At 39.7% G+C, this 26,303-nt stretch overlaps 1 protein-coding gene across 2 annotated transcripts in view; it reads right to left on the bottom strand.

Annotated features, from left to right (window-relative positions):
* Window positions 1-6,927, bottom strand: part of slc36a4 (solute carrier family 36 member 4) — a 237,150-nt gene extending 230,223 nt beyond the window's left edge. Inside the window, exons 1-3 of one of the 2 annotated variants that reach the window (XM_078284357.1) lie at window positions 6,748-6,927; window positions 6,432-6,508; window positions 2,867-2,993 (exon numbers count right to left, since the gene is read on the bottom strand). In XM_078284357.1, coding sequence (XP_078140483.1) covers window positions 2,867-2,993; window positions 6,432-6,453 — 149 coding nt within the window. In that variant the 5' untranslated portion in view covers window positions 6,454-6,508; window positions 6,748-6,927. The remainder of the gene's footprint in view (window positions 1-2,866; window positions 2,994-6,431; window positions 6,509-6,747) is intronic. The other variant, XM_078284358.1, reaches the window with a different exon arrangement.
* Window positions 6,928-26,303: the final 19,376 nt, after the last annotated feature.

Genomic DNA, 26,303 nt, shown 5'->3' with positions numbered 1-26,303 from the left:
TGGCTAAGCCAGGAAGATTTTGTTCCCCTCATCGAAGCCACTCCTCCCAATTTTTCTTATTTTAACCTGCCAAGGCCAATGAGACGCGGGGGGAGGTTTAGCCGTTATTTACCCAGCTATACCTTCCACTCAAATCTCCTAATTTTAGCTGTTTAACATACCTTCAATCTTGCCTTGCTGACATTCAATGCTGGATGTCACAAAATCTTCTTCAATTAAATACTGACAATTCAGAGATTGTCCTATTTGGCCATCCAAATCAAATATGCCTTTTAAAGGACAAACTTGGAGGCCTATCACTAAATGTGAAACCAGTAGCTAAAAAACTGGGTGTGCTAGTTGACTCTGATCTTTGTTTTAAGGACAAAATAACAAGGATTGTTCAATCTTGTTTTATTCAGCTGAGAAACATATCCAAAATAAGGTTGTTTCTTTCCGGTGCTGACCTAAATAGAGTGGTAAATTCCATTGTTGCAACCAAATTGGATTACTGTAATTCATTATATTCTGGACTCAGCCATAGCTCTCTTCATCGGCTGCAAAATACTGCTGCACGCCTCATTACAGGTTCAAAAAGATATGACCATATCACACCGGTTTTAGCTGCCCTTCACTGGCTCCCTGTCAGCTTTCGAATTGATTTTAAAATTTTATTGTTAACATTTAAGGCCTTACACGGTCTGGCCGCTACCTACATTTGTGAGCTCCTTACCCCTTATGTGCCAGAGCGTAACCTCAGATCCTCAGATGCAGCATTACTGGTGGTACTGAGGTCCAGGTTGGTCACAAAGGGTGACCGAGCTTTGTCAGTCAGAGCACCAAAGCTTTGGAATAGCCTGCCTGCGGGGCTTAGGTCAGTCAACACAGTGTCTTCTTTTAAATCTCTTTTAAAAACATATTTTTATAAAAAGGCCTTTTAATTTCGTAATGCATTGTTGGGGATCTTCTGTTTTGCTTATTATCTTTTTATTCTTTATAGCATTTTAAACAAAATGTCTTTATGACCTTCATTTTGAGTCCAAGTCCAATACAGTACAAAGTAGTATGTAACTTGCAGGACTAATTATCAATGTGTTAGTTCAGTAGTATACTATACAGTACTTATGCATTATGATTTATGCAAAATTCTCGTCTCTCAAATGGTGTTTGGTTGAGTGATTTCTCTTTGCTGGTACTTTCCATTTACACACGGTAGCTAGCTAACTAGTGTCTGACCTTCTGTTATCATCTCCACTTCTTACTCCACTAATAGTGGACATGAGGTAGTGTGGCCTGTACTTCAACATGCCTATGGGCGTAGGTGAGAGCCACTCACTCTTGTGTATTGATTAGGGCTGTGAATCGATTTGCTGTTGTTAATCACAATTAATAGCTCTTTTTTCTCTTAAGACTGAAGCTTGTAATCATAGATATTTAAATGTAGAATGACCAAATTAATCACTAAACTACCAAATTAATGTAGAATCAACACAAAGGAAGTATATTTTAAATCAAATACTATTGTTCAATGGCATCTTTTGAATTGAATACACAGACTCTCCCCTGTGAACTACAGATTAGTCATTTCCATCAAAACCATCAAAATTCAGCTTGAAAGGCTGAAATAACTCTAACCCTAACCCTAACCCTAACAAAAGCTACGTGTCCAAGTGCCAGCTTAAACTTTCCGCCTAAAACTCCATCCTTGTCCTTCTCCATGGACAAGGATGGCTTGGCGGGACAGCCTACAGGAAGTAAAAAAAAAAAGTACAGATCCTGTACAGGCCCACTACAGGCCCACGGTGCATGTGTGCAATTCAATTCAATTCAATGCGTTGCATTGAAGCATTGTCACACGTTTATTGGTTAAATTACCTAATTCCACTAACGTTACTTAAATACCACAAGGAAATAACGTTACGTACCGTTTAAGTTTGTAGGGCAATAGAAGACGTGTTATCAGGTTACTGTTTGCAAATACCATTACTAACAGCTTGGAGCAAATTGTGGAATTTTAAAGGTCCCATATTCTGACACGGCAGAGCAGGCAGCAGAGAGGTAGGGAAAACTCTCTGGTAATAAACAATGACAACCGCTCAACCGCTTTGAAAAAAAGACTTTGTTAGCCTATTATTTCTTACAAAAATGACAATGAGCGACCCTTTGTGATGCCACAAAGTTACGGAAGTCCAAACGGCTCGTTTAGAGGCTTGCTTTTCTAATATGGATTGTGTGGATTTAGTTGGCTGCCCTGCATTTTGATACTTTCACAATGTTTAGATAGCACATCCAACTCCTTTATAATCGAAGAGGCAAAGGAAATCCAGTTTTACATGATATGGGACCTTTAAGTTTCACTTTCCTTTTCACTACGGGAGACTGTCAGATTGAGTGCAAAACTGGTCTACTGGTCTGTGCATCGCCACGACAATCATGATGCATTAGATTGCGTAACATTGTTCAACTTTTTATTTTGCCTATCTATGGGAAACACTGTGTCTCGCAGCCAAAGATGCCCTCTGCCCTCAGCTGCATCATGGGAAAAAAACAAAAGATGCGGCATCAATTGTGTTAATTTTTTTTTAACACGTGAAACATTTCAAATTAATTGCAAAAATTAACGTGTACATTTTCACAGCCCTAGTATGGATTCAGGGTACAAATGAGCATGCACTAAATTCACATGAGCGTATGGAGCAACGGAATGGTGCCACCTGGGCAGGAAGTAACAAAGCTGTAGGACTGAGTGTTTTGGCGGAGGGGGGTAGGGGATCTTGTAACGTATTATTAAAACAATTTAATTATGAGCACGGATGGGTGCTGCATGAGGCGTGGTGGGCGTTGCAAGAGGCTTGGTGGGCGGTTGTGGGTGTTGTGTGAGCCATACGTGATCCCTTGGTGGGTGTCTAGCTCATACTGTTGGGCAGGCAGTAAATCCTGATCATGGTCCTCATCAGAGTTCTCCTCGGAGACCTGGCCTGGGTTCTCAATGAGTGGGGTCATCACCTCCATATCTAACAAGGGTCAGCACAAAGTCAAAGGTTAGAGATATTATCACTCACACTATTGAGTATTATCCTAAATCCCTGCCGCCTTCCTGCTTCAGAGGAGGAAAAAATCCTAACATCTGATCAACTGGGCACAATAACAAATTAATAACAAATAATAAAAAGCAGGGTTATAGAAGGAGATTTGTGCCCCCAGAGACTGTATTTGAATTGCAAATTGGAATCTGTCATGCTCATACTGAACTGAGAGCTGTAATTTTATGAAATTGTCAAATAAATTAATTCATTCAACCTTTCAATTAAAAAATGAATTTGTTGAATAAATTAATTCAAAAATTGAATTTGCAAGGCTCAATATGTATTTGCATATATTTCCCCCAAAAATGATTCCACAATCAACTGGAAATTTTGCTGTAATTGACCAGCTGAAAGCAACGTTACACACCCCAGCTATAGAGACCACTGGGAGGTTATGCAGCAGTGGTTTGTTGGTAAATAAGAGAAACTAAGATAACATTGATCAAACAACACAAAATACTCAAAATAACGACCAGAGTCTCTTATAGGGAAATTCTGGAACTAAGCATAAAGGTCTCCCAGTCATTTCAAAGCTGTTAAAGCCCTGGGGCCAGATGCATCGAACTAGATTCAAGACTAAAAATCTGTGTATGCACAAAACTGGAAACATGCATGTAGTGTTTTATTTCATTTATAAAACCCTGTCTAAGTGGTGTTCGCGCATTGTTCTAATTTAAACATCTCAATCATCATCAAATGTCAACACACCTCTGTTTAACCTGTTCTGGATATAAACTCCAATCATCAGCATGGGCCAGAAAATCAGACTTGAGGCCTGTGTCACGAAGCAAGTTCAATAAAGTCAGGGTATCTTTGTGTTAGCCAGCTTCACTAAACCTAACATTGGCGATCCTGGATAACCGGTCTCACGTAGCTGGTTATCAACTGGCTCTGTCAACCCAGGATTTACCTATCCAACTATGAGCGCATTCACATGAAAGAGGCGGGGTTTGTAACAAATAGCCAATCACTTGCAACATGGACAGATCCAGATCAGACAATTCGGATAAGATAAAATGAAACTATTGATCCCCGTGGGGAAATTAGATTGTTGCACAGCAAAAGTAATATGATTCAGCGGGGAAAAGGACATAGAATATAAGCGCAAAACTATAAAAATAAGTAATAGCCTAAAAATAGGCGAAAATAATAAAATAGGCTAATCAAACAATAAAAGCCATAGACAATAGACCTAATTATAGGATGATATAAGCCCTAATATTTCCTGCTGACATTTTCAACACATGGGTATCGGAAAGAAATGGATAGCTACTAACATTGGGTTCTTCTCTCAAGAAGAACAAATTCTTATAATGAATAACTGTCAGCATTACAAAACATAACCGCGAAAAGTAAAAGTTGTTTCTGCTTCCAAGGCTAGAGAGGATTACTGGAGGAACTGCACCGTCATTAGGACACAGTGGGCATATTTTTCATTGATAAAATAGTTTGTGGACACATTGAGGCTGTAAAAAGATGTTCTATTCATAAAGTCGGCCTCATGTTCTTCGGGGCTGCGGTAATGGAATATGAAATAGCCTACATTGAACCAAACACTGTCGGGAATCCAATTAAATAAAGTCAGCGCAATTAATATATGCAACAGTAACTTTAATCCATAAATAATATGGCCAATTAAGTAGCCTACCTGCTATATCTCCGATATAATAAGTTATCATGGAAAACAACGTGATTCTACTGGTCTGTAAACACGTCGCCCTGTGAACAGCAGTTCTTACTGTCTGTTAATTCAAAAATAGCCTAACAGTTTTCAGTTTTTTATTGTGATTTTCATTTGTATATTTGTCCATATCGGTATCCTGTAGGAATCCTGTAGGAATGCTGCCTTCTGACCAATCAGCTCTCTGTTTCCAGAGAGCTGATTGGTCAGAAGGCAGGCCTTTCATACGTTTTGATCCGATACCCTGAACTTAACCTGCTCCGGAGCAGGTTAGCCGTGCAGCATAAATTACCATGGTGATCTACCCCGGTTAAAAGTGAACCACCTTCGTGAGACCGAAAAGCCAGGCTTAAACCCAAAGTTAGCTCACTAACCCACTAATCTCGCTTCGTTAGACGGGCCTCAGTTCTCTCCTTAGTTTTGCATAGGCAACGTCCTCTAACAGCACCGTAAGGAGCCACTGTATTGTTACACCCAGCCATTACGCACCCAAATATATTGTGAACCATAACAGCCTTTTGATTGATCAAAAGAGCAGGTTTAATTTATGATCCGATGTATGTTATTCTTATCCCTGCATTACTGTATGATTTGGGTGATAATATGAAACCTATTTACTCATGCTAGAATAAAAATCATGCTTGTAAAAAAAGGATGTTAATGCTTACATCTATAAATGTTATCATGAAACTCTATGGAGACTTCATAGGCTACAATGGTGTACTGAAAAGATTAAGCCAATGTCGCCCAAATTCCCTCTTTGACATCCTTCTCTTTGCCACAATGCTATACCACACTCAGCTCAGCTAACTCAAAAGTCAGTGTGCATGTAGTGTAAAGCATGCATGGGGGTGTGCACATTCTGATGGCATGTTATGTTTTATAAATACCAGTTTCTGTGTGAAAAGTGGCATATTTATTTGTTTTGTGCATATGCATCATTTATACATCTGGCCCCTGGTGAGGGTTTTCTTCAGCATTGGACCTACAAAGACAGGGAAACATAAAACATTTTGCTATCTTTCATATACAATTTCAATCACCTTCCATTTCAGTTAACTAGTCTAGTGAATATTTGCAAGTTTGCTCCAAGTGAATATTGATGATGACCTCCAAAAGGTATGATTTGCATTGACAGATATGGAGACCATTAAGATAAGAGACTTAATGGTTGCTCTGGAACGATCATCATTTACACCCACCTGTTAATTTAATTTCTGCAGAACATACAGTTCAACTATGCTGAGATTAAAAAATTCAAAGTTAATCTGGGTTTGAATACATAAAGTTTCAATGAACACAGATGTGGTCAGTTTACAGGACCATATGAACTTCACTATAAATTACGATGCATGCTAATCTATGATCATACTTCAGTTCAAAGATGCTTTGTGAATATGGGCGCCTCCTAACTGCCCTATATTTGAACTGTCTCTACTTGGTACTATGTAATGTGTCAATGTTAGGAGCAAAAACACTTTTGGCTACACCAGGGATAAAAAGTAATCTAAATTAACTTTTTTTTTTTTTACATAGGCCTACTCTTCTTATATACATTACAAACATTGTCTTTAGTTTCTACAAGCCTGGCAATAGTGAGTTAAGCAAACCATTAAAATCTACAGTCCTCTTTGCAATTTGACTGAAAAAAAAAACAGTTAATCAGTGTTAGAAACCAGAGTTACCTAATTGTTGAAATGTCCCCATCCTTCTCCAAGCATCAGTCCTCCTCCCAGCTTGACCTCCTAATCAACAGATTGATCTGTTAAACACACAACATTCGCCCTTGCTGAGGAAGTTATTTCCAGAGCATTCAGGCAATTTCAATGCATCGACCTCCTGTCTGGCTGTTGTGTTGGTGTAGCTTCACTGCATAACAGTCTGTTAGCTAGTATGGAGACACAGTGTTAACTAGACAAGTTTAAGGTTAATGTTAACTCCACACATTTCATATTATGTTAGAAAAATCTTAACAGAGAGGACTGGATATTGACGTCCTACCAAAAAGTTGAAAATCACTGGTGATTTGCTTGGATATTGAGCTACGGTACGGCGGTGCTATTCTTAACAAAGGATTCCATTGATGTTAGTATTTCATTTATGTTGTCCTGGATGAAAATTCCAGATTTACAGAGCAGTGTTGTTATTATTTCATTGCTGTTGTCCTGGATGAAAAATCCGGATTAAATCAGAGCTCCAAGCGCTTCCTGACAGCGTCATAAGAGGAGGAGCAAGTGTAAAACCCGTGCTTCTTCTTCGTCTTGTATATTTTCGGCAGTGTAGACGAATCAATGACGTATTACTGCCCTCTATCGATGAAAATATTCAGATCACTATCCTGTGGTATAAACTATGGGGGTTAGGGTTAGTTGTGTACCAGGATCTCAGATAGGATAATCCAGTATCAAATATAGATCATTAAATAAATACACTTATATTCATGTAGAAATATAATTACACTGACACAAATAAATTATATGCACATATATATACAGTATACATATATATATATATATATATATATATATATATATACACATATATATGTGTTTTGTTTTTCTTTACGTACTTAAATATTGTCTTATGTTTTTATTAATTATTTTGCTCACAAATCACAGTTGTAAACCATTTATTGTTATATTTTTATAAAAAAAAATTAATATATATTTTTTTTTTATCGGTGAAATACTCCACTGAAATATTTAACTGTTTATGATGGGTTAAGCTATTTTTTCAATCTTGGCACATATATATTAGTTTATTTACTTTTCCTATTTTCCAATTCTCCTATTTAGTATTTTTTCGCTGTAATATGTTAATGAGGTCTGTCAATCAAATAGCCTCGGGTAGACAGACAAAGCAATCGAGTATAGATTACACAAGCGATTTGAGTTATTGGGCTGTGCCATTGCAGTTGGACTTCTAGTTGTGTCATTTCTAAATTCCTCCACGCTAGTGTTACAACCCAGCTCATCTAGGCCGCAAGAGAACAGAACAAAAGAGGTATGGATAGGTGAGGAGTGAGAGAGCCACTGATTGCCTGAGGGCTTCTTAAGTACAAGGAGTTCACCAGGCCCAGGTGCACTCCATCAGTACTGATGATGACCCCACCCACCATGCTCCTGCAGGACAGACAAGATATAGGCCCAATCCCAAACCAGCCCCTAACCCCTCGCCCTATCCACTCCCCCTCCGTTTGCGTGTTCACGTGGAGGGTTCGTCATATTAAAGGACGTCCCAAACCAATTAGCGGGAATGTATGTAAAACCCTCTGATAGTGACCACCCGTCCCATTTCCGCCCCTAAACACTCGGCTTAGACACTAACCCTTGAATTTGCGTGTTCCCACGAGCTGACGTCATAATGGAGGGTGTCCCATTACCAAGTGAGCCAAATGAAACGAGGGCGAGTGGCTACTCAGCCATCCAACGTTCCCTAGAAAATGAGGCAATTAAAGTGCTGGCTTAAAAGCGAGGGTTGCCCAGCAGGCACTGTGATACCAACATGAACTACCGCGGAGAGCATGGTGGAGGAGAAGCCAACTTACCGCAAATGTCATGTGTGTCATTTGGGCTGTGCGTTCGGGGAGTGAATTTGGCAACAAAACGTGCGTTCTGGTTCTAAAAAAGTAAATGCAGAGCAATAACGGTGTTTGCACCTGTTTTGGAGGCTTAAACAACTGGTTTGGGTTGTTTTATAACCAAAGTTTGCCGGCTGGGCAGTGTTGGATTCGGAGAGTGAAGGAATATTCACAAATATCTATTTGCTATCTATTATTATTTGATTGACTGTATAGCCTAACGTTAGATAAATATGTTGCAGTGGTGTATCATATCTTTGAGTTCATCTGAATATAGTAATTTAAAAAGTCTCCTACACACAGCCATCAGTAACTTCTGAATACTTGCACTGCTCTATTTAACAGAACTAAATGGAGGCAGAAGGATCAGTCTCAGATTAGAGGAGACAGACCAGCAGAGTTCAGGTGACTAGATGTGTACAAAGTTAATAAAGCTAAAATTAGTGTTGTTGATGCCATAAAAGTGATGCCCATCTCATAACTGGTACCCTTGTATGCAATAATATTCAGTTCGTAAGCAAGTCTCAACATGGTGCATTCATTTAGACCAGTGATAAGGACTACTATGTCAGAGTCATGTGGTTATCTGAAATTAATCAACACCTGTCCAGCCAATCAGAATCAATTCATCCAGCACATGTATAAATAATATTAATGGATGATATTTTGAGAGCTGACTTTTTTGTCATGTCATGTTTCCTCTAGCAGGAGGAAGTTGAGCCTGTTTTGAGGGAAGTGGCAGAAAATAGTGATACTCAGGTATAATCACCTTCAAATGGGAAAATGCTAGTAAAATGTGAAACAAGTGAATTGTATTTTTTAAAGGTAATGTTGTCCATTCTATCAATATCATAGGAACGACAACAAGAGATTGAGGGAGTTGGGTCAGAGACAGCAGAGAGCAGCCACACCAACCAAACACCAGATCCAAGGCAGGACACTGCACCCATGGCTTCACTACAGCCTTTTTCTGTTTATTTTGTTTTCAGCTGTTAGTGCTCAGTGTGATGGAAATCTTCCATCAAATTATAATAATTATGTAAAACAATTTCATTCCATTATAAATCAGAGGCATGTTATAAGATCTTTAATTTGATCAATTTTAGATTCAAGTTAACAACTGTATAGCGTAACGCAGTAGAGTGCCCCAAATGCTACCCAATTTGTTCTGTAGGGTAAAATACATGCAATGTCCCTGTTCAGATTACTTGGGCTCAGCCCCAAATGTATTCAAACCTTGGCGACGCCCCTGATGAAGGGTTTATAATTGACTGTTTAGTATCCCTCAGTGTTGATGCAGTTCTTAGCTGGGGGCTGATTGAGCCGGAATGCACTGAAATGGCATTCCCCCGAGCTGGCCCCAGGCATAAACAGTTTATGCGTAACAGTTCATTTTTGATTGACACCTGTCAATCAAAAATTCATTGTTTGATCGTTGTAATCTGCGTTTAAACTTGGTTGGCCAATATGTGCTTGTGGCACATGCACATGTAAAAAGTAACATCAGGCAACTGGATTCAGCTTTGTAGAACACCCTCACAGCTCAATAAGATCACCATAAGAAGAATCACATATTTGATTGTACTTTTCTTCCTTTTTTGTGATTTTCTATTCTCACTATTTAGTTGGCTGTTAGTACTGTTTGTTCATCTTAGTTTGTGCTCTGCCTGAGGATGAGTGTATAGATCTACTGTTCCAGTGAAATCATACAGGAAAGCAAGGTCTCCAGAGGTTATCAATAAATTCAATATGGAACGTAATAATGAACAGGCATAGAAAGTATAACATTGTTGCAATGATACTGATGAAAGTGAATTACACTTAGGGAACCCAGGTTTGAGCTCTATACATGCACAATTTTTAGTGTTATGGGGCCACAAATGTCTTGGGACTGGCCCTGGGAGCGTTCCAGAAGTGATTTTGACGACAACGTGTGTTCAGGTTCTGAAAAAAATAAATATAGAGCAGTACCGGCGGTTGCACCAGTTTTGGGTGCTTAAACAACTGCTTTGGTCCTTTTTGTACGCCAAAGTTTGCCATTTAGGTGGTGTTTGGACATTTGCAGTGCTTAGGAACTGAAAACTACACCCAACCGGGAAGCATGTTCACATTATACGATAGACTGTAAAAAATATGGACGTAGTGAGCATGATGTCACCAATTGGTTTCTGAAGGGTCGTTTTGAAGCCAGAATATTGTGTTTACGGGTGCTGCCACATTGTCATTTTTTGGAGCCAGAGTTTGCAGAATTTGCACAGTAGAGTACAAGGGCGGAGCATGGGGAATCTGGGTGGAGCACACAGTTGAAGGAAAAGACAGTCCATATTGCCTAATATGCTCATGGAGCATGCCCACCTACCTCAAGGCTGAAGACCGGCAACCATGCTGACACCGTTTCACAGACTATACTCACAGACCAACAACACGAAGGCGAACACAGTGGCTCAGTGGTTAGTACTGTCACCCTAACCCTAACCCTAACCCAACAAACACACAAAATAATAATACTAATAAATACAAATATAAATATAGCCGCAAGCGGCAATTGAGGGGTCCAAGCACAATTTGATAAGACAGACAGACAAAACATTACAGAAGGTAGAAAGACACACACAAAAACTGACATGTTGTGAAGTTCGGACATGCAGTCTAACACCGGCTTTTGTGTTGGCCCGTGACTTCTGTCAAGTTAATCTTTTCATATGGTCATTTGTCCAAAAATTAGAAACTTAAGACATTACGCTTAGTTATCACAAGCTTAGCAGTGTGAGGAGACAGCGTTACCCACAGGATTCTAACCCACAATCTTTTGCATTGCAGACCTATGCATTAACCATTAGGCTATTGAGTCCACAGGATGGCCATCAAAGGAACACCAAAAAAGTTATGAGACTGTCCAAGCTATAGGCTATTTAGAGCCTTAGAGTATTTTAACTATGGTCAACTATGGTTACAATACCACCAAATGTTGCATGCTACCTCAGAGTTGACCTGTGCACATATGTACCAAATTTGTTTAAGGTAGGCCAACAACTTCCTGACTTATGGCAATTTTTGTATATTAGGCCTTGCCTACAAATTTTGAAAGGCAGTTGTAGCAAAACGGTATGGACTATCAAAAAACTGCTCGATAACTTTTGTGCAGGACAGTCCAGACATGCTGTGAGCGAAAATTGGTGAAGATTGGACAAAATATGTAGGAGAAGAAGTGAAAAATTCAACATGGCGGAAAACCTTGTGGGCTGAAATGGGAGTGGCCTATATGGATAGATGCGACTTGGCCCAAGGAATCCAGCAATCAAGGAATTTTGTTCCTATGATCTACAGCAGGGGTTCTCAAAGTTTTGATGACTGAGGGCCAATTTAGGGACCCAACACTGGATTGAGGGCCGCCCAAGAAAAAACGGAACACAAAATAATTCCAAAACAAATCTTTTCTTTAATAGCCTATTCTAGACTAAAAGTCATGCCAATTGTGAATCATGTGAGAAATGTATGTTGTGTTTTCTGGAGGAGAAAAAATTGCATTTGTCCATTTGTAGATGTTTTAATGACAAAGGTGCAAGTGGGAAATGACACAATCCTGTGTGTGAGAGAGAGAGAGACAGACAGACAGACAGACAGACAGACAGACAGACAGACACACAGACTTTTAAAATAGAAGCTTACCAAATACCACAACATTCATCATCATCATTATTATTGTTATTATTATTATTAGGCTATTATTGCCTGTCATCAATAGGCTATTCATTAAGTCACATTGATTATGAATTTGTTACTACATCAACATAACTTTTCTTACTTCGAATGGGATTTATGGTGCTGTCTTCAGTTGGCCACAATTCCTTTGATGTCCGGTTCCATCTCTGTCGTTGCTATACGAAGGACAGCATGTAAATGGGCATCCATCAGCCTGGATCTCAGCTTGGATTGGTTGATGGCCATGGTGGAGAAGGTTTTCTCACAAATGTATGTGCTTCCGAACATAGAGGCCATTCTGATGGCATGTTGGCAAACAGGGCATACAATGTCAGCCACTTTCAAAATGCAGTCTCACACGAATTCTCCATCACTGATCGACTTGCTCCGCCTGGCAATTTCTTGAGCTACCACATAGCCAGCCTGTGTTACAGCTTCACCGGATTTTGCCAGATTTGTGAAAACTGACTGCTGGGCAGTTAAGCCTCTTTGAAATTGTTCAAGCTTAGTTGTGTGCTCCTCGCCCGTGAACTTGTCGTACATTTTATGATTGGTATCATAATGGCGTTTTATGTTAAACTCCTTGCACATTGCGTTCACCTGCTTGCAGATTAGGCACATCAGTCCGACCTGTGAGGTACAACGAAATAAGCTTTGCTCCATTTCTCCTGAAACTTCCTTTTCTCCTCACTGACACAACGTTTTTTGCACGATGGCCCCGGCTCCTCCATCTCGCTAACCGGCTAACGTACATAGCTGCAATGAAGACGTAATCTGTCTCGCGAGTAGGCATCTCGCGAGTCATACACGACTCGGGAGTTGCCTAGTTGCCATGCAACCATTCCTAACTCGACAGTTTAGCCCAGGGGGCGCAGTTTTACCCTTCTTAAAAGCAAAGTACTGTACTGTGTGATGTAGGTTGGTTTAAAACTGTATTATTGGAACCGGACCAAATATAACGCATGCATTTCATCATGTCACCTTAACTCATCGCGGGCCACCAGAAACGTTTCCGAGGGCCGCAATTGGCCCGTGGGCCGCACTTTGAGAACCCATGATCTACAGTCCGGTGACTGTAGATCATGGGTTCTCAAAGTGCGGCCCGCACTCGGTAGTTACGGCCTTTTAAAATTTGAAATGTTGCTATAGCACCTCCTATAGGCGAAATGACGCCATTTTTTTTAATATTAGCTCAGAGTACATACCTGCACATGTGTACCAAGTTTGGTTACCATAGGACAATGCGTTCCTGAGTTATGGCGATTTTTGTGAAATAGGGTCCACCCACGACAGTTGACCAAACTTTGGAAGTCAATTATATGAAAACGGTGTGGACTATCAAAAAACTGCTCAATAACTTTTGTGCAGGACAGTCCAGACATGCTGTGTCGCAAATTTGGTGAAGATTGGACAAAATTTGTAGGAGTAGCGAAAAAACAGTTTTGGACAAAATTCAAAATGGCGGAAAATCTAGTTAGGCAGAAATGGGCGGGGCCTATATGGATGGATGCAGAATGAACCAAGGAATCCAGGGAAAGTGGAATTTTGATTGTGGCCCATACGGTTCAGAAGTTATAGGCCAAGATGTAAAGTTGCTTGCTATAGCGCCACCATGAGGCCAATTGATGTGGATTACGTAACCTGAGTAGCGGCTGAGACTTTGGACCTATCTGCTAAGTTTGGTCGCTGTAGCTCTTACGGTTTCTGAGATCCAGATACTTTTAGGGCAGGAGAAGCGGAATAATAATAACTAGAAAAGGTTAAATGGGGAGCTGGACATTCTGCTTCAAAAAGGGCAATAAATGTCCATAAAATTACTCCATAAAGCTTGTGTAGTATAATCAAAGTCTTCTGACGCCTGACAATCGCTCTATGAGTCGGAAAAAACGTAATTTGATCCATTATTTCATGAAAATCCGAGGCGATCGCCATTGCATGTACTTCCGCATTACCAAACCTCACGAGATGGAGGTCGCGCACTATTGCACACACAAACCTTGCATGGCCACGGTGGCTTCGCAGAATGTCCAGCTCCCCATTCACTTCCCATTCACTGGAAGAAGCTCCTCCAGCAGCGAGCCTGGAGAACTCCAGGTAAGTTGTATGAAGAAAAAACACTCACCCGAGTTTGTACTGGCATGAGAATGAGTAGATAATGACCGAATTTTAATTTTTGGGTGAACTATTCCTTTAAGATGCTTTTGGGAAACGAGGCCCTCAGACATTGAATATATTTCTCTACCTTTCTTAAATCATTGCAATTCAAATGTTAAATGTCTTAAATATTTACAAACAACATAAAGTTATACTTTTGTACTTTAACATTGCAATGCATTAACAGCTCTGAGCTGGATCATACGATATATATGATTCCTCTGGCTGGGTTACTGCTATATATATAGTTCTCAACAACATACCCCCTGGAAATATGAAATGAGATCCTGTCACCAGGTGCAATCCATTTCCTAATCAGCCACTCCCTATATAAGACTGTTGTGTTTCACTCACAGAATTTGAATGGATAGAACGGTTTTTCCACTGTTTTCTATGGTATTTTGGCTAGTACACCAAAAAATGGCATCTATGGTTAGTTGCTATGGTGACAATGGAGGTTTGGCCATTAAGGCCGTAAAGTGTGTCACACTGGCTGCCACACAGCGTTAGTGGGTTAGCTTTGTAATGTTACAAGACTATCGTTAAATGAATCAAATGTGACGACTTACCAACAGTAATATAGAGTGATTAAACCCAATCGGTCCAAAAATCCTTGAGTAGCTCCGCGCTGACAGCAAAGCAACGGAGACAGAGCAAGACGCCAGTTTTCCACTGCTCTCACCTCTGCGACTTGCAGTAAGTCGGTTTAAACTGAAGCTAGCCCAACAGAACCAAGGAGGTTTTATATTATCGAAAGGTACACATAAAAATGGCTGCCGCTCCGACCATCCAGGAGCATTGATTTGAATGGGAAAGACTGTTCTATCCATTCAAATTCTGTGGTTTCACTCTATCTTTGGCAGATTGTCTTGTGAGTTTTCCAAGTTCTTTCAAGCCTTGTTTCCTGTATCCTTACTACCTGAATTTTACTTAGTTTACTGGACTTGTGATTTTTGCCTGCCAGACCTGTATGGAAAGAATATTGCACAATTACTAAAGCGCAAACAAATGTAGGATGACAAACCAATAAACAACAATAGCAAGCCAAAACTTTGAACATTGCAAATTATGACAAAGTACTAAAATGTGAAAGGCAAAGAAATCTGATTTGCATCCAAATTCAGTCTCTGCAAACCAAAGACTGTGAATTAACTATTAAACCAAAAGTTTAGTCTGAAACAAAGCAATACAAATTGATATTTTCATTTCTGTCAGTCATTATGTCAGTTTTACTCAGATTGCAATTGAATTCCTCATGAGACCACAAGTCATCATTTTTTGATTTTAACAGCAGATGGCGCTGAAGCGCCATTGCATTTCCTGGCTTTTGGTTTTCCTTTCTGAGTTTTGGTTTCCGTTTCTGGTTTTGGTTTGCACTTCTGGTTTTGGTTTGCATTTCTCAGTTTTAGTTTGCGTTTCTGAGTCTTAGTTTGCATTTCTGAAGTTTTGCCTTTGCCTTTCTTGGACAAACGTTCAGGGGGCGGGGCTTTTGAATGGTGGGGTCAATTGGTCAGATCAAAGATTGATAGACAGGCTTCTTAATCCCAGAGGTGGGAGTAAGTCACACGTGCAAGTCACAAGCAAGTCTCAAGTCTTAACCTTCAAGTCTCAAGCGAGTCCAGTCAAGTCACTGTGTTTAGACTAAGCAAGTCAAGTTGAGTCACTGCCAAACGTCAAGCAAGACAAGTCAAGTCATTGCTCAGGTCAAGCACCATGAAAGAAGTGCTTAAAACAAGAGAGAAAGGGGTACAATGGCGAGCCATGTCATGAGAAAACTGCACCTGTTAGTTAGTTAGTCTCTACAACTAGGGAAGGGTATGGTTAGGATTTTATTAATACCAATACCACTATTGATACTGCTTATCGATACCAATACTTATCAAAACTCTTTTGAGTGCAAAATACATGTTGTTACAAAAATTATCAGTATTACTTTTATATTAGTTTGGGCAAAAAATATTTTACAAAATAGTTTTGTTGATCAAATGAAATAGATTGTTCAAAATCAGCGCAGGTATGGGAGAATCCTTTCAACATGCTTTCAGCTCGATCCTGTCTGTTGTTTTCTAGGTCCTGCTAGACACTGTCTTTTAAGCCTGGGTTGCGCGCACTGCACTAAAAGTCACCCAATCATGTTTCAAAAACGTAAACGTAACCTAGAAAAACGCAAATATTTAATAAAAAAAAAAAGTAAAGTCCTTTCGAGTTATCTGTCTCAAGTCTAAATCAAGTCTCAAGTCATGAATACCAAGTCAAAGTCAAGTCGAGTCTTTTATCAATGTTAGTCAAGCAAGTCTCAAGTCCTCAAATTTGTGACTCGAGTCTGACTCGAGTCAAGTCATGTGACTCGAGTCTGACTCGAGTCAAGTCATGTGACTCGAGTCCCCCACCTCTGCTTAGTCCCTCCCTGTCAGCTCCCTTGAATGTGTTGAAAGGAGGTTCTCTAGTGTTGCCTACAGGTTAAACATGATTCTGCGGTCTCTGGAAAATGTATTTTAAAATCAACAGCATGCAACATGTACTCTTTTTTTAAACTATATTTTAGTTTTATCTAAACCTTTCCAGTCCGGCCATTAAAAAAAATCAGAATTTAGGCAAATTTGCCACTGCGGAGGCGGAGTGGACTACCAGAGGCACAGGTGCCGTGTGTATCAATTGACGGTCACTGAATATGGAATATCCAGTCAGACCCCGAAGTTTAGAAACTTTTATGGAACTATCTAACTGTGTTAGTTATCTGAAATCCAACTTTTACACTGCTAACTTTGTGGAGTCTGTGTTATGAAAGTGGCTATCCAAGCGGGAGAGATGTGTAAGCAGAACAATAGAATTGCACGGAGATATCTCACCCTTCCCTTCAATTTCTAGCTGATGTTTTCTTTTTTGTCATGCTAACAGCACAATTAAACTAGTGGCTAATATGGGTAGATTATCCATTTTAGATTAGCTAACTGCTTGTTTTGGCCATGAATATCGGTGTGGGCTCGGCCACCGGTTTGAGAGAGGGGGAGAGAGAAGACAGAACGCTGCTGGTGCTGAGAGGCGCTGTCGGCTAAAGTATGACTTGGTGATGTTACCTCACTAGATATTTACACAAACTTTATACTATTGGTAAATGCCATATAGTGACTTATAGTTTTGTTTTTATTTAGCTAGCCAGATCTAAATGATAAAGTAAAGTTATTGGGCCATTGCCGTTGAAACATTTGAATCCTATGAAACATGATCATGGTGGTGAGAAGAGAACAAGACTAGGTTGACCTAGTGCAAGCCGGACCATTGATGTCTTGCCTCCTCTTTCGCACCCTAGTATAATACGTGTTCTGTACTGCCCTCGTAGTGATATACTATATAAGTGGCACTTTGTACAATTTTAAAGGCCCATTCACATCTAGAATGATAACTATAAAGAAAACTATAACCATAACAGGATTTAAATCGTTCTAAGTAAATAGAATGTCTGTGTTCACACTACAACTATAACTATAAAAACATCCAAAACGACAGCTAAAACTATATTGTTGGTTCCATCTCATTGCAATTTTTTTGGATGTAGAGACAACGATCAAACATTTTCAACCAATCAAAATAATATTCTACAAAGGACGGGGTGGGAGAATTCGGTAGTTCACTGCAGTGATGGTGTTGCTTGCTGAGGAACTGATTACAGAAGTCCAAAGGAACCCGGTGCTATTTGACAAAGACCATCGCCTCTAAAAATGTTGAAAAGAAACGTGACATAGCGGTTGGGATCAGAAGAGGTCATGGGATTAGCGGTAAAACATGTTTACTGACTTGGATATACTCGCTAACTAGAATATTTGCTAGTTATCTTGCTAACTAACAAAATAGCATCATGTCTTGGCCAACCTGATCTGCCGAGGGCAAATGCGTTATTATCCTATCTTTTTAATGGCTATGACCGAAAGGTAACAAGTAGCCTATTGAAAACCCGTTTAGCCATGGTGAAGTTACAGGTGTTTCTCTCAACATGGAGACTAGCCTCTTTGATCCATAGTAGATGTGGTGTTCAGAGCACCTACTGCTAAAGAAATGAACAGCTTCACTTGTATGGAGCTTTTTTCCTATCTTTAATCAAGAGCGTGGTCTTTCAATTTGAGAGCATGATTTATTGATTTCACGTTCAGATTTTGTAATGCTTTCCCTCAAACCCTGCCCTCGCACTCAAATAGCTCCTGCTTGCGCTTAGATTTGCTCTGCTTCTGCTCAAACTGTATGCTTGCACTCAGATATAATGTTGCTTGCACAGATTTCCTGCGCTCCAGCTTCAGCCCTTCTCCTCGCACTCAGGCTGCTTCTGTGCGCTCGTGAAACGTCTGCTCTCAGATTTCTGCTCTGCTCTCGGATTTTTTGTGCAACAACCCTGTCAAAATTCCCCAACCAATAGAATGCCAGGTGTAGTGTTGACCATTGAAATGATCCCTGCCTCGTTGCGGGCGCGTTCGCTTTACTTCTTAGAGTGTCCCGTACGGGCGGTTACTCTTTAACCGGGTTCATCCACTCCCGCCCTCCGGGGCAAAACGACGTCACCTTCATGACTCAGGAGCGGGAGTCTCGCGGATCACTGGCCAACATGGACCGCCAAAGTCAAGGACCTCAAGTAAGTTTTTTATTTTAATGGTGCTATTACTTCCTTCAAATTGAATTGGTTAAGTCATATTTGCGGCACAAGAATACATCCATGATAATATGCTTGGCTTTCAAGTGTTGTACGTTATGGGAACACTGTTGCTAGGCAACTAACAACAAAATGGACACCGCCGTGTTTCTTTTTTTCCTGTATTTTAGTGTTTAGGAATGGGAAAAGTACCAACAGCAAAAGTAACCAGCTAACACATTAAGACAGTAGAAAACAAAAGTAAATTCAATGAGCTACTACATTTTAAAAACGCAATTGGTGTGTTGTGTATATATCCTTCTCTTCAAATGATGTTTGCTGTGTCAAAGTCTGCTCTATCAGAAAGGTTTCACATATTGTAAATACGGTAAACACGTCCCCACTTGCAGGTATCATATTCATATCTGTAACATATCTACAATTAAATCAGTTACATTGCAGACATTAAGCACTAGCTTTCCAGTTGAACAACGAGGGGTCTGTTACTGTTAAAGCTGAGGAAATCCTTCAATTGTGTCACAGATATTATTCCAATTTATTCCAATCTCAGTTAATGCTACAGCATGATTATTGGAGATTGAGATACACATTTAAGTTAGCTACTCATAATTTCTCTGGGTTTGACTGGGTTTATAAGCATTAATTAATGGCTTCATTAATTGTTAATAAATAATTTACTAATGCTTTGAAAATCATTTAGAAGTCATTAATAGGCATTAATTTTGGATTGCCAGGTTGTGAAAAATGCCTCCTTTCTATACCACCACAACATTTGCTTGATCTAATTCTTTAGGAGGTTACCTTCTGGAGAGTGCTGCAGGGCATCCAGGCCAAAATCCATTTATTAACAATTTATTAACATTTATAACTGTAGACTTTAATTATTTTCATTAATGACTTTAAGTATAACTGCAGACCTGATGACTTAGAAAATGTGAAACTCTAACCCTTTATTAATGACCTATAATCATTTATAACTGCAGACCTGATGACTTATCAGACAATGTGAAACATTTAATCCTTTATCAATGACTTATGGTGGTATAGAAAGGAGGGATTTTTCACAACCTGGCAACCCAAACAATATGCTTATTAATTGTTTATTTACCATTAATTAAGCCATTGATTAATGCTTATAAACCTTTTAAAAAGGGTGCCTTATCAGAAAGTGGTATTGAAAATGTTATATATGAACATAGCTTCATGTCATTTTTAATTTAAGATCATATGTTGACCTCACTACATTTGCTTCAGAGAAATGCACAAATTGTTTTTTTTTAAAGATTAATTGTGTAACATGAAATGTACCTATATTTATTGATTACTTTTCCTCGGGACCTCGACTATCTTAATTTCATGTGCACCCATGAATTAATACTGATTGACACATTCGCAGAGCAGATAGAGTTGCCAGTGAATATAGTAAATGCCCTGAGAGAACTGTGCAACCTGGTTAGACGTCAGGTGGAAAATGAGCAACATATTCCATCTGTTGAGATACAGGCAGTGCAAGGGGCAAGGGGGCGACCCAAATTCATCATTCAACAGGACAAGTTACAGGCCTTGATAGACACCCAGTTGCCCATACCATGCATAGCAAAACTGCTGGGAGTCAGTGAGGTTACAGTATTCCGTCGAATGGCGGAATTTGGAATTTCTGTGTCAGGGTCCTACAGTACAATGTCAGACCAGGAGCTTGACACTTTAGTGTCTGAAATCAAAGCTCAGATGCCCCATATTGGCTACAGGTTAGTCATGGGAAGACTGAGGTCCGTAGGCCACAGGGTACAGTGGAGCAGAATGAAGGCAGCTATGCACAGAGTAGATGCAGCTGGGATTCTTGCTCGTATGACACAGTTAGGCTGTGTTGTGAGGAGAAGCTACTCTGTAAGGGCACCCCTTTCTCTTGTGCATGTGGATACTAACCACAAACTCATAAGGTAAGTTGTTTTCAAATTGCAGATGTAAAATAAATGAATCATCTGTAACAAACACATACATACACTCAATTCTACTTTCTCCTAAACAGGTATAACATAGTCATTTTTGGGGGCATTGATGGCTTCTCCAGAAAGGTACTCAGATTAAAATAATAGATTTTTTGTGACAGTTATCACAGTGATTTTTTGATAATTTTTTCCATGTTAGGTGGCATATAACACTATCAAATGCAGCTGTTTCAATGACTTACACTCAGGGTTAACACAAGGCTGATAATGTCCTATATTTAAGGGGTGCTTATATTTGTGTCCAGATCATGTACCTGGAACCTGCCAACAATAATAAGGCATCTACTGGCCTCACCTTTTTCCTGACCTCTTGTGAGAGGAATGGTTTGCCCTCAAGGTATGTACAAGAGGTCGTGCAGTCTGATATGCATCACATGCAAGTCATCCTGATGTTGTACTGTATCAGAACTGTAATTATATACCTTTATAACTTTTATAATAACTTTTTCACATATATGCCAGGGTCAGAGGTGATCAAGGTGTGGAGAACGTCGACATTGCTCGTTTCATGTTTACTGTGCGAGGAACTGACCGGGCAAGTTTCATTTCTGGAAAAACAGAACATTAACCTCGAGTCAGCATTGACATGACTGTCAATTTTTCTGTGTGTGTGCAGTTGTATGTCAATCAAGACCTCAGATATGATTACTTGAATTTAATTTACAACTGCAATTTGAAAACAACTAACCTTATCAGTTTGTGTTAGTATCCACATGAACAAGTAAAAGGGGTGCCTCTCACTGTGTCAAACGAGCAAGAATCCTCAAGGGAGGGAATCCTCCCTTCATTCTGCTCCACTGTACCCTGTGGCCTAAGGACCTCAGTCTTCCCATGACTAACCTGTAGCCAATATGGGGCATCTGAGCTTTGATTTCAGACACTAAATTGTCAAGCTCCTGGTCTGACATTGTACTGTAATCATTCAAATTGAGCCATACTATGGAAAAATACTGGTTCCAAAGGAAGGAGTGGAAAGCTGCACACTCATTTCTCTAATGCAGTCTTTTTCATTTTTAATTCTATGAATCAACATTTTGGCATATATTGTCCTCTTAAAGGGGATGTGCGACTGGGTGGCTTTCAAGGCCTGTGACTATTATGATACATTTAAGTGCCCCTTTTACCCTTTACACTGTCTCTAACTCAAAAGGTGACATACTGCTTGTTTCCCAAATGACTTTACCATTTTTCCACGACAGAATCGAACGGCTTTGGCGTGATGTGTGGACTGCAGTAACTAGCACATATTATGATGTCCTGCACAGTCTTGAAGAAGAGGGACTACTGGACATCTCAAACATGCTGCACATCTTCCTGGTGCACTTTGTGTTCCTACCCCGTCTCCGCAGCGACCTTCACACCTTTACTGAGGGCTGGAACCATCACCCCCTCCGCACAGAGGGAAACGTGACCCCTCAGCAGTTGTGGCAGTTGGGCCTGCTGCAAAACAGCACAGATGAGGCTGAGAATGTTGACGTGCACACTAACTTTTCTGCAATTATCTCTGTTGAACATACATTGATTCAAGCAGTACATTCTTGAATATTGCACTGTAAATTTATGCTTCATTTAAACTAAACTAAAAAAGACCAAGTCAAAGTTTGTAGAATTTAACAAACATCTTTTTATTTAGAACAGAGGTGTTCTTTCCTGACAGACTTGTTTTAAAATGTATATATGTTTTTCATCTGTGGCAGTGTTTCTTCTTCTTTTACAACTGTTGGTGATACAGTGAATGACAATGTTGAACATTACATTTCATTAAACTTGAACTACTGAAATGAAAACAGATTCACAGATAAACAAGGTTGTACATGAAATTTCATTAAAACCATCACTTTCACTCACCCACAAGTTAATACATCTACTTTCACTACAAAACCTGCCACAACAGTTGCATGAACAACTTATTCATCTACACCCTTGAGAATTCTTGTCCCAGATGGAATGCCTCCACCAGGACTACTTTGAAATCTTCATATGATCTCATGTGTTGAACAGGGAAGGTGATGGTGCTACTGCAAGCTGCAACAGATGGATAGCATATCCTGTGTTCCCCAAAATGTGACTGGCAGTGATGATCGAACTTTACATTAACTTTGAAACGTCTCTTCTCTTCCTGCAGGACAGGAACATGGCCTTGCCCTGTTATCCACTGAAGAAATGCTTTTGGAGACAATGAGGGAGGTGCAGCTTTCTCCATCCCTGATTCAGTTTCATCTGAAATTAGAGGCAGTGAAGATAGAATGTAACATTTTAAGATTGATTTTTCAGAGATTAGAAAAAGACAACAAAATCCACCTCCCGTAGTTTGTCCATGTACTATAGGAGTGGTCCATGTACCAGTAATATTGGTGGGGGCAAAGACAGCTAAGAATGTGTTTCTGCTACTATACAGACAAAAATGGATTGCAAATGCCAGAGAGGGTGCTTATTATGCTGCAGATGGAAAAAATGATGAACAGAATGTTTGTACTGCAGATATCTATTTAAAAAGTAAGGAAGAGATTTTGTAAATGTGTAATAGGTTTTGGAACCTATGTTATTGATTTGATTTATTTGATTTTATGAACCAATAAAGATGGTTAAATTTCAGTCACAGAACAGCAAATTATTTTACCTTGCTCCAGTTCCTGGAGGAAATCCTGCAGATGATTCATTAAAGTCACCTCCACCTGTTCCTTGTTTGAGCCTCTCTCACTGAATTCTGCTTGGCACACAGAGATGATGAAGTCTGCATCAGCCTGTCAAATGAAAGCAGATGACCCATTAGCACAATCCAGTTTTCAGTGTATATATAAAGACTTAATATAAAAACAACCCCATCACCATACCAGAACCTCTTGAGAAAGGCTAAATATTTACAGTGCCCCTTTAAGATGAGTGATTGTACAGATTCATGGTTTTGATATTGTCTTGCAATGGTGTTATCCATTATTTTGGGCCTTATAATAGCTGTTAAACGCTGTGATATACTGTACATTGTTACTGAGCTCCTTTGGCCTTTACTTTGTCCATCATTCATGAGGCACCTAAGATGTGTAAGCATGTAGACTACATGGGAGGTGTAGCAGTTACCAGAGTCATTGATTTTGTACTTTTGTATCTTTTTAGAGACTGAGGGCTCATCTAACATTGCCTTTTTTGGTATAATAGTTTGCGATCATACTTCTAACACTGATCCTGCCACATCCCCAAGTAATGCTAATGTTTGTCTGGTTTGCGATCCCATTTAAGTGATACTCTGGAGATAAGTTCTCCTACCTCCCCTATCCTTTGGTATTTCATTATGTTGAAGTTTCCTGTGTAAGAAGTCTGATCTACACTAAACAAGTAAGTCAAGCACTTGTCACTCTTCACTGCATTTAAGACTAACTGAAGCACCATTTCAACTCAACTTCTAAGTCATATAGAACTGAAAAAAGACTGTCATGATGCAACAGAAAATATGAATCTTAAAATTGTATCTATGCTGCACTTACTGTCATTTCTACCCCTGGTACAAACAAAGTCTGACAGATATCAGGGTATTTGGCCATGATATCACACAAGCCATACAGCTTCAAGCCATCCCTTATCTGCAGCAGAATCGGGAGCAGCCTCAGGTTTGCATGGAGGACAATAGCACTGTTTTTGCAATAAATCACATGCACACACAAACACACGCACAGACACAAACATCATAACATTTAAAACAAAAATAAACATGATTAATCACAAAATACTTAAAACTTTAGGAATTTATGGGGAATGTAATGTGTAATGTTTTATTTGGGAATACAATGAAACCAAAATGTGCAGCATTACTCATTATTCATATGTGTACATCCATGTATAGCCACCAAATTTTATTTAATCAACAATTGGGGTATGGTATTTCATAAAAAAAAAGGCCATTTTATCCCCAAAACATGGGAACCCAGTTATGGCAAAATGGCAGCAGAAGGGAATGACAAATTGACAGAACGTCTGGTCAGGCAATAATGACCAGGGCATACGTCTATACGTAATACAGTGACATAATGACTTTGTCTCAATAGGACTATGGTTAAATTATAGACCACAATGAAAAAGTCATTGTTATAGCTTCACCATGTTGTCAGGTGATGATGCCAAAGTGTGGAGTTGTAGCTTTTATGGTTTTTGAAATCTAGAAACTTTCATGCCTACACACACACACACACACACACACACACACACACACACACACACACACACACACACATTTTTGATTCTGAAACAGTACATTAAGCACCAACACCTCCAACATACCAGATTATTTCGTCCTTTTTCTCCAAACTGATTAATCCTGTGTACCCACAGTTCAAGATCTCCTCTGTGAGACCTTGAATTGTTGTCTCAGTGGCTGCCTCCACCTGAAATTAAAACAGACAACACCTTATGTGTTGTCAAGATACACATCAAGTGATATTATTAACTTGACTGATCTGAGAGTTGTGTGAGGGCTTTTCAAGAATGACACAATTCGAGCTACAGGTGTGTTGGCTATTGTATGGCCTGCTCCTGATGACAGGATTGTATGAGTGACAGAGATAGTCGGTGCCCTGATCTGTTCATTTACTTAATTTTCTTCCTGGTGATCAATAAAGTGTGATCGTATCATGGTTGTCTCCATGCTTTGTCAGATCTAGACTACCGATTAGTCTTTGCTTTGTTATGTCAAGAAAGGCTTATGTTACGAAGACTCTGTAACTGTCAGGTCAGTAATTTTGCCGTAATTGATGTATTTAAGGTTAGGCTATCAACTAAGTGTTTATGTTCTTACTCTTGATAAGAGATCAGTATATTGATCATCTCCCACATCGTTTTTGTCCAAGTTTTCAAAGTCCAGGGACCCAGTGCACAGGAACTTGTAGCACCAAAGCATCATGAAATTCGGAGCTGGTCCTCCTTGGGCCAAGCTGGCAGCCATTATTTCTCCAACAGTCCTGAAAAAACGACAAAGGCACAAGTGCTTTTTTAAAATTGATGTAACTGGCTAATCACAATGAATTGTTAAGAAAACAGTGATGATTTAATAAAAAATGTTGTTGTTGCTCACAATGATGTACGCAGAGATAAAACTATCACCCGACTCTTTAATTCCCCTAAGCTCTACGGAGCTGGTTTACTGTTTTGGTTCACTCTCAGCGCTCTCATAGCGTCGTTTTCGGACGCAGCAGGCAGCTGTTTTCAGAGAAAAAGCTCGAAAAACCCACTGTACACTACCTGCTCAGCACCAAACGGCAAACAGACACAGTTAGCTGTAGACTAGCTGGTGAACATAGTGGAGCATTTAGCAGCTAAAGAGCCAGATATTTCCCTCAGGAGTTGGTAGAGAGCAAAAACAGAGCTAAAAGAGAGTGAATATTGGACTTACATTCACCAGGTGGACAGAAACAAGACACCAAATGAATGATAATGTTGCTCCGTAAATGCTGGATGTGGAAATACACAACTGTTTGCTGCCATG

This window comes from Centroberyx gerrardi, chromosome 6 (assembly GCF_048128805.1).
Source record: "Centroberyx gerrardi isolate f3 chromosome 6, fCenGer3.hap1.cur.20231027, whole genome shotgun sequence".
Lineage (NCBI taxonomy): Eukaryota > Metazoa > Chordata > Actinopteri > Beryciformes > Berycidae > Centroberyx > Centroberyx gerrardi.
The sequence above is the reverse complement of the archived record's forward strand: the minus strand, read 5'-3'. Positions and strand labels throughout refer to the sequence as shown.